The sequence below is a fragment of the Colobus angolensis genome, unplaced genomic scaffold (assembly GCF_000951035.1).
Source record: "Colobus angolensis palliatus isolate OR3802 unplaced genomic scaffold, Cang.pa_1.0 Scaffold9, whole genome shotgun sequence".
NCBI classification, from domain to species: domain Eukaryota; kingdom Metazoa; phylum Chordata; class Mammalia; order Primates; family Cercopithecidae; genus Colobus; species Colobus angolensis.
In genome coordinates, this window is record NW_012122931.1 from 983,742 (window position 1) to 998,688 (window position 14,947).

Here is a 14,947-nt window from a genome sequence, read left to right on the forward strand (position 1 = left end):
CCCGGGAGGTGGAGGTTGCAGTGAGCCGAGATCACACCACTGCACTCCAGCCTGGGCCACAGGGCGAGACTCTGTCTCAAAAAAAGAAAAGAGAAAATCAGAGACAAGTGCTGGTCACGTGGCGCATCAGCTGTCGGCCCTCTCCATGTGTTGCTTGACATGTGCACGCACATCCCCGCCTCCATCCAGGGCATTTAAACCCTCTCGTGGGCGCTCCTCGCAGCTGCCATCAGAGCCCTGCCCAAAGGGAGCTGGCTTTCCCACTTCGTGCTCCTGTACCAGTGCTTTCCTCCAGGCCTATGGGGACGCTGGTGGCCAAGCTACTCCTGCCCACCCTCAGCAGCCTGGCCTTCCTCCCCACTGTCAGCATCGCAGCCAAGAGGCGGTTCCACATGGAGGCCATGGTCTACCTCTTCACCCTGTTCTTCGTGGCGGTGAGTCTGGGGGCTGGGAGGAAGACCAGCACATGGCCCATTCTGGAGATAGAGGAGAGGCTCTCTGTCCACAGCGTTCTTGTATTGAGTGATGGGCAGAAGTGATTTGAAAATGAAAGAGCAAGCCCAGGTGGGGTCTGGAGACTGAAGAGAGAGAACTAAGGGAGTCCCTTCCTCTCTCTGGACCTCAGTTTTCCCATCTGTGCCAGGAGGTTGCTCTGGGATCACTGCCTGTGTGAGACCAAGCCCGGGGTGGAGCAGGGCCGTTGAGTTGAGGGTAAGCCCTTCCAGGGTGCCCCTTTTCTCAGCTGCTAATCAATGCCCCCATGGCCGCCCATGGGCCACCTCTGCTCCCTACCTCTCTTCCAGCTCTACCCGTAGGCCACGATGGAGCAGAGATGGATGGGGCAAGCCAGGCCTGGGAAAGGGTCTGTGGGGTTTAGGGATTGAGAAGGCTGGGGTGAGTGAGTCTGATTTCCAGAATCCTGGAGCTGCCCTGGTTCCAGAGGGGCCTGCTGGTCTCTCCCTCTTCTGGGGCCTTCTTCTCTCTCTGTGGGTCCGTCTTTCTCTTTCTATTTATATGTCTGGCTGGCTGACTGTCTCCGCTGTCTCTCTCTCTCTCTCTGGTTCTCTCCTGCTCTCTGTCTCCTGGTACCTGTCATTGGGTGATTTTTTCAGTCTTTCAGTGGAGCGCCCAGAACCCCATCTGTCTTTGTTTCTGAGGTCCCTGTTTCTGGGACCCTTGTCTCCCCTGTCTTCTCTCTCTGGGTCCCTTTCACTCTGTGTTTCTCGTATTGGTTTTCTGTGTCTAGTTTTCTCTGTTTCTCTTTTTTTCCTTTCTCTGTCTGTCTGGTTCTCTTTTGATTTCTGGAACTCGATTCCCATGGAATTCACTCTCTCTAAAACTCTTGATCCCACCCTCACTGGTTTTAGTCCCCTGACTCTCTGTGTGTCTCTCTGGTGTCTATCCACCTCTCCAACTTCTCTTTCTATATATCTCTCCATCTATCTCTATATCTACCCCTTCATCTACCTGTGATCTATTCGTCTATTACCATCTCTCCATTCAGCCATCATTTATGTGTCTCGGTACCCCCTGCCTTCCTGCCTCTGGGTCTTTCTGACTCCGCTAACATGCCCTCACTGCTGGACTCCTACAAGTGGTGCCCCACCTCTTGCTCTCCCAAAACCTTTGTTGTTCACCTTCCATCAGACCCCTCCTTCAATGACAGCCCATGCCCCGGCACGACACCTGCTCTGGGGAGGCAAGCATCCCACTAGCCTCCTTCTTGGGGCAGTGCTGGGCCCAACCTGTGAAAACTCCACCTCCTCTCCCCAGACAGCCTCCTTCTCCAGCAGCAGGGCCTCTATGGGCAAGAATGCCAAGTGCATGTGAGTGCGCACAGGCAGTCCTGAGCCGGTGAGGCCCGTGAGCTCACACATGTGTTTGCAAGCATGTATTCACATGTCATGCCTGCATCCTGAATTGGTCAAGTCCAATTTTGCCTGCAATGGCAGAAGTTGAGTGTGTGTGCGTGCACTGGGAGCAAGGCATCTCCTCCAGTGTGTCTCGCTCCTCAGGGTGACAGTGGCCTGGGGCAGGCTGGGTCCTTTGTTAAACCAGATGGCCCTGGAGCTTCTGATTCCACCTCGAGAGCCAGTGCCCAGGGTAGGGGACTGGGCGGGGCTCTATGCACAGCATCTGATTCACCTCCCCCACAAGCCCAGGATCTTGATTCCCATTTGGCAGATGAAGAAACCGAATCCCAGAGAGGCAGAGTCACTTGTGCCACTGTGAGATCAAACTCTTCAGAGCTCCCGACTCACCCAAATGCCACTGCATTCGTTCCTCTGGGACTCCAGCCTGGGCTAGGGCTAGGAAGCCTCTTGGACAGATGAGAGACCGAGGCCCAGAGCAGAGCCAGGATTTCTCTGCAGGTCCCAGGGCCTTGGCGCAGGGAGAAAAGCTGGGGTCTTATTCTCAAGACTCCTGTTAGACCTGGCCCAGCAAACCACAAGAACCCACCAGGCCACCTCTCCCTGCCTGGGGCTCGGCTGGCCCCACAGCTGCCTCTGCACTGGTCTCAGAGGCCCCACCCTACCCCACCCAGAGTGGCAGGGGCAGCTGCCTCTCGTGACAAATGTCCTCCGGCCTCAAAGCCACACTCAGTCCCTCTCAGAGCTCTGCCGTCCGCATGGCGTCCCTTCCCTTCCAATCAGGCCCCTCCCATGACAATCTCCATCTCTATGCCAGACGCCTTGCTGTGGGTGCAAACCCCACGGAGACGGTGTGCTCATCCCCGTACAACAGAGGAGGCTCCCCCTGCCAGCCACTCACCTGAGCTCCCACTGGGAGCATCTGTGAAGTCAGACTCCCAAGCCTGAGCTCTGACCCACCGGGCCCCCAGCCACACCCACCCCGCCAGTGCCCCAGCTGGGCCAGGTCTGCCCTGCACTGCAGGATGGGAGGATGCCACTGCTCTCTGCTCTGTTTCACCTCTTTGGGCAGGCAGTGCTTCTCTGAAGTTCACTTTCCCCACCTGTCAAACAGAGCTAAGTTCCCACCATCGGAAGGAGCCAAGGGCCTAGTGGCAGAGGCTCTGGGTCCTCAGGGTGAGCCAGCTCTGCTTCAGGCTGCTCGGAGCCGGGCCTCCCCACCCCTGAACACACACAGCAAACACTCTATGCTGGGAACTGTCCATGCAGCTGGGACCAGACAGAGCCATTCCTGCTCCTGATGGGGCAAGGGAATCTCACAGTGAATGCCTTAATCACACGTGACGAACTGTGCTACAGGGAGGTACACAGACAGCAGGTGATGGGGTTGGGGTGGGGGATGGGAGGGAGCCAGGAGAAGAGGAGAACAGCCTAGGGCCGGAGTCCTCTTCACTCCTGTCTCCCACAGAAGTGTAAGCACCTTGATCAGGCCCCTCCTGAAGCTTCCCTGTCCCCAAGGTAAACAGTCATGTCCACCGCTGGTCACCCTCCTCTAGCCGCATCTTTGCCAGTCTCACTTCAAGAAAGGTGCGCCACACACAGCTCAGCATAGTCTTCTGGATGAACCTGACAGGAACAGAGAGAAGCAGGACTGCCTCCTCCCTTGTTTTAGATGCTGGATCTCTATTAATGCCTCCTAGGTGCACCTTCCCTTTAGGCCGTGTACAATTGCTGTTGGTAGGAGCACTCCACTTTGACCCCGACTTGTCCGCTCCCCAGATCACCCAGGGCCCCCGTTCCGTCTGTGGTGTCCCTGTCGCCTCCAGACACGGGCTGCTTTCCAGCATGCCTGCTCCTCCTGCTGAGCTGGGCTGACCAAGAGTCCCCCGTGCTGGTTCCCAAGCTTGTTTGTGCCAGTTGAACCTGTCAAAATAATTATGTCATGTAATTAAATATTACCTAAAATGATGAAATGCGAATGCAAAAGGAGAGAGAGTTGTTTTCCATAGAAAAGTAGTTGACTGCTTGGAAAACACTCCCTTATAAGCGTTTTGCTTTAAAAATTGCCATGAAAGTGGGTGTTGGGGAGGCGACTATGAGAGTATAGGGCAGGGATGGATGAGCCTAGGGGGCTGTGTTCAGCTTCTGCGAGGGAGTCTCCGAGATTCTTCATCCACATTAAGGCAACAGAATCCAAGAGCTGCAGCCCGGCTTTCAGTGTGGGCCCTGCCAGCCACAGCAGCGCCACAGGGAATCTGTTCAAAATGCACGTTTTTCTGTTCAACCCAGCCCTCCCGAATCAGCAACTCTCAGGCAGAGCTCAGCAACCTGTGTCTAAACCAGGCCTCAGGTGTTCCGATGCCCACTCGAGCCTGAGAACGCTGCTGCAGTGTAGACCAGTCATCAGAGGGGTAATGTGTGCAAGAAAAGGCCCCAGGAGCCCCCGAAGAACAAAGGAGCCCCCAGAGAGGCTCTGGCCTCACATCCAAAGATTGGCGAATGAACTTGCAGCTTTGTGCTTCCAGGAAGCGCAGATGCTGAAGGTCCAGGGAGAGCCACGTAGGGTCCCCCCCAGAGACCGCCCCACCTAAGCGGGCTTCACCTGAGTGATCACTCAGTCTCCACCCAGTCCTGCCGGTGCAGATGAGCGAATTCTGCTGAGGTGACATTCAGTGAACCCTTGGCACACCCCAGCCCCTGAACACCTCAATGGCATGTGCCACTTAATCCCCACAGGACCCTCTGCAGGAGTGCTCGGCAGTACCCCCATTTTTCAGATGGGCAGACTGAGGCACACAGTCATTAAGCGACACCCCAAAGTGACTTCTCGAAGCCAGCACCTAGTCTGGTGCTCTGGGGGCCGTGGCTCGGGGACCAGCCCCGGTCTCTGTTTGCTGTGACCACCTGTGGGTTTTCTGGCAGCTCCACCATGCCTGCAACGGACCCGGCTTGTCTGTACTGTGCTTCATGCGACACGACATCCTGGAATACTTCAGCGTCTATGGGACAGCCCTGAGCATGTGGGTCTCGTTGATGGGTGAGTGGCCACCCCCTGCAGCCAAGCCTTGCGGACGAGGACCGGCTCCCCAGTGTCCACACGTCCACCCTCAAACCAGCCCCGTCCCAGCCCTCCAGCCCCACTCACTCCCATCCCCAGGAACCTCTTCCCTTGTCTGGGTTTCAGGGTTGTGCTTAATCTATGAAAAAGAATATACACCTCTTAAATGCCTTGATGCCGATTTTCATATCCATTTAAAATGACTCATTTAGTAAAAGCTTGTTGTGACACATTTCAGCAGCAGAGGCAGACAAAGGAAAAACTAAAAGTGTTCCCTCCTGTCGCTCCTTCCCTGGGAGGACCGCTGTTCACTGCTCAGGGGGTTGGCTTCCTAGACTTTCATACAGACATCCACACATGCGGGTGATATCCAGCCTGGGAGGCAGGACCGTTCATAAGCCCCCTGTCCCGCCATGTTTTTTTCCACTTACTGTTGTCTGTGGCAAGGTCCCCATGACCTGAAGGCTCCCTGCCATCCAACCAGGCCTGTGAGGGGCTTTGCTTCTTCTCGTGAATCTTAGTGTCTTTGTCCTGTGATCCTGTGGGATAGATTCGATCCCATTCACTTTGCATAGTGATTATGGATTTTTAGTCACAGGATCTCACTCTGCCACTCGGGCCGGAGTGCAGTGGCATGAACACAGCTCCCTGCAGCCTCGAACTCACAGCCTCAAGCCATCCTCCCACCTCAGCCTTCCAAGTAGTTGGGATGACAGGCACGCACCACGACACCCACCGAATTTTTTGTGGAGATGGGGTTCCCGCTATGTTGCCCAGGCTGGTCTCGAACTCCTGGTCTCAGACGATCCTCCCGTCTCAGCCTCCCAAAGCACTGGGATTGTAGACCTGAACCACCACAACCAACTGTGGTCTATTTACTAAAACAAGGTGCTGAGAGCACAATCCAAGCTGTTGTGTCCATGGGGGAAGCAGCAGGCTGCCTGTCCTCTCAAATTGGCTGGAATTCAGACCCCCTCAATGATCAGGCTGGGCCTCAGGGTCTCGCTGGTTGAGGAGATGCCGAGAGGGCACCTACAGTTTGCCCCCTGGGGGCTGGGGGCTGGGGGGCAGCCAGGAGGAGCGAGAGGGACCACTCACCTCCCCCTGTGTCTCCCTGGCCCCTCCAGCACTGGCCGACTTCGATGAGCCCAAGAGGTCAACATTTGTGATGTTCGGCGTCCTGACCATTGCTGTGAGGATCTACCACGACCGCTGGGGCTACGGGGTGTACTCAGGCCCCATCGGCACAGCCATCCTCATCATTGCGGCAAAGTGGGTGTGTACTGTGTGAGCCTCGATGAACGGGGACCCAGGAGGCCCGTCACCTCTCCCCTGTCTGACTCCTCCTGCCTTGGATCTTCGTTTACCTCCTGCCTCATAGGCAAATGGGTAGATGCAGGAATTCAGTGAAAACACACAGAAAATGGCCATCAGGTGCTCCGGCTGTGCAGTGTGTGACTCTTGTCTGTACTCACCAGCTCCAGACTGAGCCCAAGTTACCCAGCCTCTCACCTCCATGCCCGTACCTGTAAAGCAGGTGTTGTCATTATAGCCCCCTGCCTGTCTCATGGGGTGGTTCAGGCACCTGAAGTCCTGGCGGGCAGCCTGGCTTCCAATGTGCTCCACACACGGGAGCTATTTATTATCACACTCATCATCACTCTTACTACGAGCTGCTTCAGAGATGCAACATTAACTTGGAAAATGGCCGGGCGCGGTGGCTCAAGCCTGTAATCCCAGCACTTTGGGAGGCCGAGACGGGCGGATCATGAGGTCAGGAGATCGAGACCATCCTGGCTAACACGGTGAAACCCCGTCTCTACTAAAAAAAATACAAAAAATTAGCCAGGCGAGGTGGTGGGTGCCTGTAGTCCCAGCTACTCCGGAGGCTGAGGCAGGAGAATGGCGTAAACCCGGGAGGCGGAGCTTGCAGTGAGCTGAGATCCGGCCACAGCACTCCAGCCTGGGCGGCAGAGCGAGACTCCGTCTCAAAAAAAAAAAAACTTGGAAAATGGCCTGGGGTAATCTGGGAAGACTTCCTGGAGGGAGTGAGCCTTGACTTGGCTCTAGCCAGGAGGGAGAGTGTGATATGAGAGTGAGGAAGCCTGGGCCAGAGCTTCTAGCACAGACAGCCTCTTGCAGAGCAGCGAGGCTCTGGCACCCATGAGGCCCTCACACAGTCCTCAGTGCTCCCTGCTCCCTCCGTCCCATCAAAGCCCTCCTGGCTCAGGACCAAACCCCACTCAAACTCGCCCAAGCTAAAGAGGGATCCTAGGGCAGAATAGACCCGGGACATCTCCTGGGACCCCAGAACAGGAGGGAGCTCACCCTTGCAGGGGTCTCGCAGACCTGGGGGTCCAGCAGGCTTCAGCCTGAGCCTGCCCTCCAGGCCTGCCGAAGCCCAGGTACCACCTGAACATCCGTCTGCTGCATTTCACCTCTTTGGATGCCACCTGAAGTCTCAGGGTCCCAGCTTCAAGTGCCGTGAGAGGACCTGGCCTGGTCCAGCCCAGCCACACTGCCAGCCCCAGCCAGGACCACAGGGCACCCAGCAAGCCAGAGGGCAGCTCTCAGTGCAGGAGGGCCCACAGCTGTGAGGAGAGCAATTGAGTTCTGGCAGGCAGCTTGCAAAGCCTGTCCCAATCCTCCCCGCAGCCAAGGAGCACAGAACTGATTTGCCATTTGGCCTATGACGAAACAAACGCATAGAGGCCTCAGCAACTTAACAGGACATCATGGCAGGGCAGTGGCTGGGCCAGGACCTGACTTTTTCTTTTTTTTTTTGAGACAGAGTTTCTCTCTTGTCACCCAAGCTGGAGTGCAGTGGCGCCAACTCTGCCTCCCAGGTTCAAGCGATTCTCCTGTCTCAGCCTCCTGAGTAGCTGGGATTACAGGCGCCCGCCATCATGCCCAGTTAAGTTTTATATTTTTAGTAGAGATGGGGTTTCACCATGTTGGCCCGGCTGGTCCTGAACTCCTGACCTCAGGTGATCTGCCTGCCTTGGCCTCCCAAAGTGCTGGAATTACAGGCGTGAGCCACCATGCCTGGCTGGACTTGACTTCTTGAGCAGGAGACAGAGGACTTGCTTTCTGTCTCCAACTTGAGGAAGCAGAGCTAACCCTGGGCTGACCCAGAAGGTCCCTGGGAGTTGCCTAGCAGGGACAGAGGGAGCGCTGGGCATCAGTGGCCTGGACCAAGGTGGGTGGCGGGAAGGAGCGTGCGGGGGCCCTGGGCCCTGGCCACCCACCTCTCACCTCCTTTTACCCCCGAAGGTTACTCCTCCCGCTGGTCTTGGCCAGGTCTGAACTGGGCTGAATTGTGATTGGCCAGAAAAGAATTCACTGGTGGGTTTCCCATCAAGAGCCACGAGACTGCCTAGGCCCTCAGACTACAGATCCGGTCACAGGAGCCCAAGATGGGCCGCCCGCCTCCCCGCATCTGGGATTCAAATTGTTGTTTTCTAGACCATTTATTGTGGAGTTTATTTTAGATTTTCAAGGGCAATTGTTTCCTGGAATGAGGGTGGATTTTTCTCCCTGAGCCTCGTCCCCTCTTGGGAGGGGTTGAGCAATGACAGTCCTGGAGGAAGAAGAAGGGAGGGTTGGGTGATGGTGCCCTTTCAATAGTGCCAGGCCCACTGCGTGACCTGAGGCAGGCACCTCCCTTCTCCCTGGTGTTACCACGGCAGGACTGGCCCGAGGTGGGCTGGCAGCCCTGGTCACTGCAGCCAGGGTCACACGGTCCAGCTGTCTTCACGCTACTGCGTGACTGCAGGTGCCCAATTCCTTGTTGGCAATGGAATTCCAGAGAACGGAAAGCCGGGCATCAATTCATCATTCATCGGGTGGCGAAACCTGACCTAACCCAGCATAAGGCTCTTCATGCTCTTTGCGTAGGCCACTCAGCAATGGCTGCAGTTAGGGGTGCTGCCCCCACCCCCAGGGTCTTGTGCCACACGCTGTGTGTCTGACAGTTTATCCTACTGAAATCTAAAGCCTCCTGAGTGTACCCCATGGGCCTGGCCCCACTCTGAGGCCGCCAACACCCAACCCTCCCTCCTTCCTCCCCCACAAGGCTGTCGTTCCCCAGCCCCTCCCAAGAGGGGACCAGGCTCAGGGAGAAAAATCCACCCTCATTCCAGGAAAAAACTGCCCTTGAACGTCCCAAATAGACTCCACGTAAAGTGGCCTAGAAAGCACAAGGCGGGTCCCAGGGATGTGGCCCCACGCTTCCCGCATCTTCCTCGGAATGCAAACCCCTCTCTAAGCAGAAACGGCCACGTGAGCCTTCCTAAGCACTGGGACCTGAGAAGCAGTGCTGGCCAAGTTGGTCTAATGAGGACTGAGATAGGTCCTTTAACTAGGAAAGCAAACGATGCTTGTCCGTGGCTCAGGGACCACCACAAGTGCCACTCCCACGGGCCACACTGGGCTGGCAGGTCCAGTACCTTCCTTGGTAAGCAATCATGGAGTCTAGTCCCCGTGGGGCTCCCCTCCGGCAGAGAGGAGACATGCAAGGGTGGCGTTGTCACATCCCAAAGAGGCGGGAGGGCAGCGGGGTCCTCACGGGGCACATGGACCAGAGGCTCCCTTCCCAGCCATCCAGTGTGGGGTCTCTGCTGGGTCCCACCGTGAAGGGCCCTGTCCCGCAGAAGCCATCTGAGGCTGGGTGCGGCGGGAGGCTCCTGAGCTTCCTCTCCTGCGGGGAGAGGGCTGGGGTGAGCCTGTGCAAGGCCAGCTCTCTGGCTGGTTTGGGAAGGGGCGTTCGCGAGTGCTGTGACCTGAAAGCTTTGCTGTGGCCTCCTGTCCCCGCAGCTGCAGAAGATGAAGGAGAAGAAGGGCCTGTACCCAGACAAGAGCGTCTACACCCAGCAGATAGGCCCCGGCCTCTGCTTCGGGGCGCTGGCCCTGATGCTACGCTTCTTCTTCGAGGTACCAAGCCCAGCGGGAAGGTGTCCTGTGCCCCAGAGCCCACTCGGCATGGCTCTGCTCAGCTGGGAAACCAGGGCTGTGCCCACATTGGGGGGACTCTGACAGCCCCAGGCCAAAGTCAGGCACTAGTCCCTGCTCACTAAGCCCTCCCAGGGCTATGCTGGGGGCACTGCCATCCCCGGCACCACCAGCACCATGGCCTGTGTGGACCTGGGGGCCACAGAGAGACCAAAGCTGGCTGCCTACAGAAAGCTGGCATCTCAGATGGCAGCACAGCCTGAGAGAGGCCTGGGGCAGGTGCCCGACACCTGGAGGAGGGAGGGAGGGGAGGAGACAGGGAAGGAAGGAGGGAGAAAGTGGAGAAGGGAGGGAGAAGCAGGGGAAGAGGGATAAGGAGAGAAAAGAGGGGAGATGGAGGAAGGGAGGGAGGGTAGGAAGGAGAGAAGGATGGAGGAAGAGAAGGACAGCAGAGAGAAGGGATGGGGAGGAAGGAAGGAGTGCAGCCTGGAGAATGGCATAGGCCCTCACTGCTCTGGGGTTAGCTGGAGAGAAAGGCCACCGCGAGCGCGAGCATGGGGGAGGATTCCTGCAGGTGTCCCAGTGCCCAGGAAGAGGCGCAGGCCTCGAGGGGCTCGGCTGGGTCTTGCAGAGGGAGGGGACTTGGGGAGGGGCTGAGGCCCCAGACTGACCGCCTGCCCCCCGCAGGACTGGGACTACACCTATGTCCACAGCTTCTACCACTGTGCCCTGGCCATGTCCTTTGTTCTGCTGCTGCCCAAGGTCAACAAGAAGGCTGGAGCCCCGGGGGCCCCAGCCAAGCTGGACTGCTCCACCCTGTGCTGTGCTTGTGTCTGATGCTGCGCCCAGCCCAGCTCTGAGCCCCTGCCCTCCCCAGCTCATGCTTGGCCAGAGTCCCAGACAGTTTCTCCTCCTGCAGCTCCTGCTGTCCTTCCCTGCCCCGGAGCATCCAGGAGAAACATCTCTTGCATACCCTGAGAGGCCCCCGGGGGTCTGTGAATGGTCCATCACGCTGCACTAAATGCTTCTTAAGAACCCGCTTATTTCGTTGTGACGGGGTGCACAGCAGCAGGACCAAGCTGGAAAGATAAGAATGTTCTCCTCCCAGGCCTTGTCACGACGCATTGGCGTGTCTGGTGGAGCCCTAGGTCTGGCGTCTGCCCACCCCACTGCTGGCCAGCGGCCCAGGAGTCCCAGCCGGGTGCCAGCCATGACGGGGGGGCTCCCATGTCTTCAGTTTTCTCCTGGAAACTGCTATCACCATCTCTGTCCTGTGTCTTCAGGCTCCGAGCGACCCCATTTAGGAAGCTGGGGCCAGCAGGGCCAGCTGGATCCCTGGCCCAGGCCACTCTGGCCCCACCCCTTCCGCTGGGTCCCTGAATCAAGCCGTTTTCATAATTACAACCAATAAGAAGTGCCTCAATGTATCAACCTCACTGCGTCCCAGACACTTTGTATACGTCCTAACCCTTAAAACAAGACTCAGCCAAGCGTCATCCCAGCCCCACCAAAAGCTTGTTCAGGGCCCGGAGAGGGGGCTGCCTCTCTAGAGTGGGCAGTGTGGGAGGTGTAAGCACCGCTTCTGGTCCTCAGCACCCAGATGCTGGCTTTGAGCCCTGCACACTGTCCCCAGCGTGGAAAGGTGATGGGTTTGGGTGCAGTGCCCGTGAGCAGAGGCCGCAGGGCCCGAATGCTGGGCTCCCTCGGCTGGGCCTCCCTGCTGTGCGGTGGGCGGTCCTGTCTGTGAAGGACTGCGGGGGTGGCGGCAGCAGGTCCCAGACATCACCTCACAACCTGCGTCCCCCGGCACCCAGCGATTCCAGGCCCATCTGTCAGGCAGGAAGTTACCTACACCTGTCTGGGGCCTGTTTGTGTTTCCAGACGGTGCCACCGGCTTGGGAGTGGTTGCCCAGGTCCACTGCCCATGGAAAGAGGGCGGTGATTTGTCCTAGAGTCACCCCCTGCTCGCCTCCAGGGCTGGGAGAGAGCTGGCTCAACTCCTGGGCTGGGGACAGGGTGGCCTTCTAGGCTCCTCCCCCATACGGTTGCTCTGACTCCCTGGCCTGGTGGCCCCATCTGCTGCCCTCCCTGACAGCCTGGCATCCCCCAAGTCTCAGGGGCCCCTGGCCTGCCCCTTCCTCACCCGGCGACCCTCCTGGCCTCAAGGGCAGGCACAGAGGACAGCCAAGCTCAGCCCTTTCCTGGCCCTGGAGTCTTTGAATACAGAGCAGCCCACAGCTAGTGCTCTATCCCCAGCTCTCAGGGATGAGCAAGCTGAGGCTCCAGCATCCAGGGCTCCAAGCCCATCCACCCAACAGTGGGGCAGGGACATGTCCTATGTGTCCCCATTATAGGGCCAAAGACACCCAACTTCTGTGCCCTGACTTGGGGCTGGGGGACAGGCATGGTGCTGCCTCTATGGGCTTCCAGTCCGTCTGAGGAGGTACACACATGCGTGTACACACACCACACATACACACAGGCACGTGCACACATGTACACACTCCATACACCACACATATGCACGTGCACACATGTACACACTCCATACACCAGACATACACACACATGCACACACGTACACACTCCATACACCACACACATACACACACATGTGCACACATACACTCCATACACTACACACACCACACATACACACACATGCACACATGTACACACTCCATACACCACACACTCCACACATACATGCACGTGCACACATGTACACACTCCATACACCACACAAACACACACGTGCACACATGTACACACCCATACACCACACACACCACACATACACACACGTGCACACTCCATATACCACACGTATACACACGTGCACACATGTACACACTCCATACACCACACACATACACACACGCACCTGCACACACGTACACACTCCATACACCACACACATACACACACACGCACACATGTACACACTCCATACACCCCACACATGCACACACGTGCACATATGTACACATCCATACACCACACACATACACACACGCACCTACACACACATACACACGCCATACACCACACACATACACACACATGTGCACACATGTACACAATCCATACACCACACACACCACACATACACGTACACACGTACACACTCCATACACCACACATACACATGCACATGCACACATGTACACACTCCATACACCACACACATACCACACACACACGTGCACACATGTTCACACTCCATACACCCACACACGCTGCACACACTGAGAAAAGACAGGGCGTCCTTGAGCCAGCGTCTTCCCCTCTGGCCCAGTGTGGAGACCACATAAGCCTCACACCAGGCATTGTAGGGGACAGGCTCCGGGGGCCCCACAGCTGGAGAGCCCTGGACACCCCTGCAGAAGCAGGCACCTGCACGGTGGCTGCCCCACCTCCCTCCCTGCCACAGCTAGCAGCCAGCACCCCCCCTTCCCGCCCGGCAGCAGCAGCACATGGAAAGTTGGAGGCGGCAGGCCACTCTGAGCAGGGCGGCGGCGAGGGCCCTGCCAAGCGCGAAGGGTCACACTGGCAGGCTCCTCGCTGCAGCGATTTACGAAGGCCGTCCGGAGCCTGGCCAAGTCTGTAAGTCACGGACAATTAGGAGGCGCGCTCCAGCCCTCAGTCCCTGCCCACCGCTGCAGGCTCCCAGGCTCCAGGCCCAGCCTCACCCCTCCCGACGGGGGCAGCCCCCTCCTCTACACAGGCAACCCCTCGGGGACCCCAGGCCACAGTCCTGAGCCCAATTTGCTAATAACGATACCGAGGGCCAGGGATGTCAGACAGCTTGGGATGGTGGCTGCTGGGTGGCAGACGGTGCCAGGATCTTGCCAGTCCCCCTAGCTTTGTCTCCCTCCCATGGCCTCAGGCACCATGGCCTACTTTGACATCTTGGGGGCTTTGACCAGGGAGCCAGGTAGGGAGTACCCAGGAGGGGGCCACCCTGCTCCCTTGACACCAAGAATGGTCACCCCAATACTGCAAGATAACAAGAAAGAAACGTCATGGCCTGCAGATGCAAACACCTCTGAATCCGTGTGTCTGCCAGCCCCAAGGGTGTCGTGTCCCTGGAATCTGAGAAAGGGCCTCCAAGGCCGCCCCAGCCAGAACTCCTCCCCGGCCCTGATCGGGAGACCCGGGGACTGTGAGCCCAGTGCTTAGAGAAGTGGTTCTAGATGTCACTAGGAGTCCCCAGGTAGCACTGGCCAAGAGGACTTGCTTTAGTGGTGGGGACACTCGGAGCTGCCCAACACGCCTGGTGCCTGGGCATTTGCAAAGTGGCTGGTACAACCAAGAACCCGGATCTTTAAATGTTAGCTCATTTTAAATAATTTAAATTTAAAGAGTCACATGGATCTGGCCAGGCGCGGTGGCTCACACCTGTAATCCCAGCACTTTGGGAGGCCGAGGTAGGCAGATCATGAGGTCAGGAGATCAAGACCATCCATCCTAGCTTACACGGTGAAACCCCATCTCTACTAAAAATATAAAAAACAAACAAACAAACAAACAAAAAGTCACATGGATGGCATTGCAGATGAAATACAGGACGCCCAGTTGCGCTTCAATTTCAGATCTATAGCACTGGAGAGACACTTGCATGAGACACACCTACACCAAAAAATGATTCATCGTGTATCTGAAATCGACTTCAACCCAGAGTTTTCTGTTTGATCGGGCAGCCCCGTCCACGTGGCTGGTGGTTACTGCACAGGACGGTGCATCTGCTGGAAACAAAAGGGATGGGACAGCTCTGAGGACTCTTGGTGACTGAATGGCCATGTGCTTCCCCAGCTGGATCATTTCCCACTCTGAGGGGACGGGTGGGCACACACCCAGCAACAGCCTCCCTGAACCTAGCAGCAGAAGCAGTCTGGGCCTCACTCATCACAGTGCCAGGGTCAGCCACACCCCAGTTCCACGCCCCGGCCCTGGCCTGCCCACGCCTGTGCCCTGCGCTGGGGTACACACCACACCCCCTCCTGGCACACTTAGCTGGAGCCCAGCTCAGGGGAGAGTGCGGCACACCTCAGGCAGTACCAACGCG

The 14,947-nt window shown here is 57.4% G+C and overlaps 1 protein-coding gene across 1 annotated transcript; it reads left to right on the forward strand.

The window, feature by feature from the left end:
- Positions 1–279: 279 nt before the first annotated feature.
- Positions 280–10,766, forward strand: TMEM8C (transmembrane protein 8C). The gene is made up of 5 exons (XM_011931122.1): positions 280–434; positions 4,794–4,908; positions 6,057–6,205; positions 9,745–9,861; positions 10,567–10,766. The coding sequence occupies exons 1-5, from the start codon at positions 300–302 to the stop codon at positions 10,714–10,716; spliced, it is 666 nt and encodes a 221-aa protein (XP_011786512.1). The 5' UTR covers positions 280–299; the 3' UTR covers positions 10,717–10,766.
- The last annotated feature ends 4,181 nt before the right edge of the window (positions 10,767–14,947 follow it).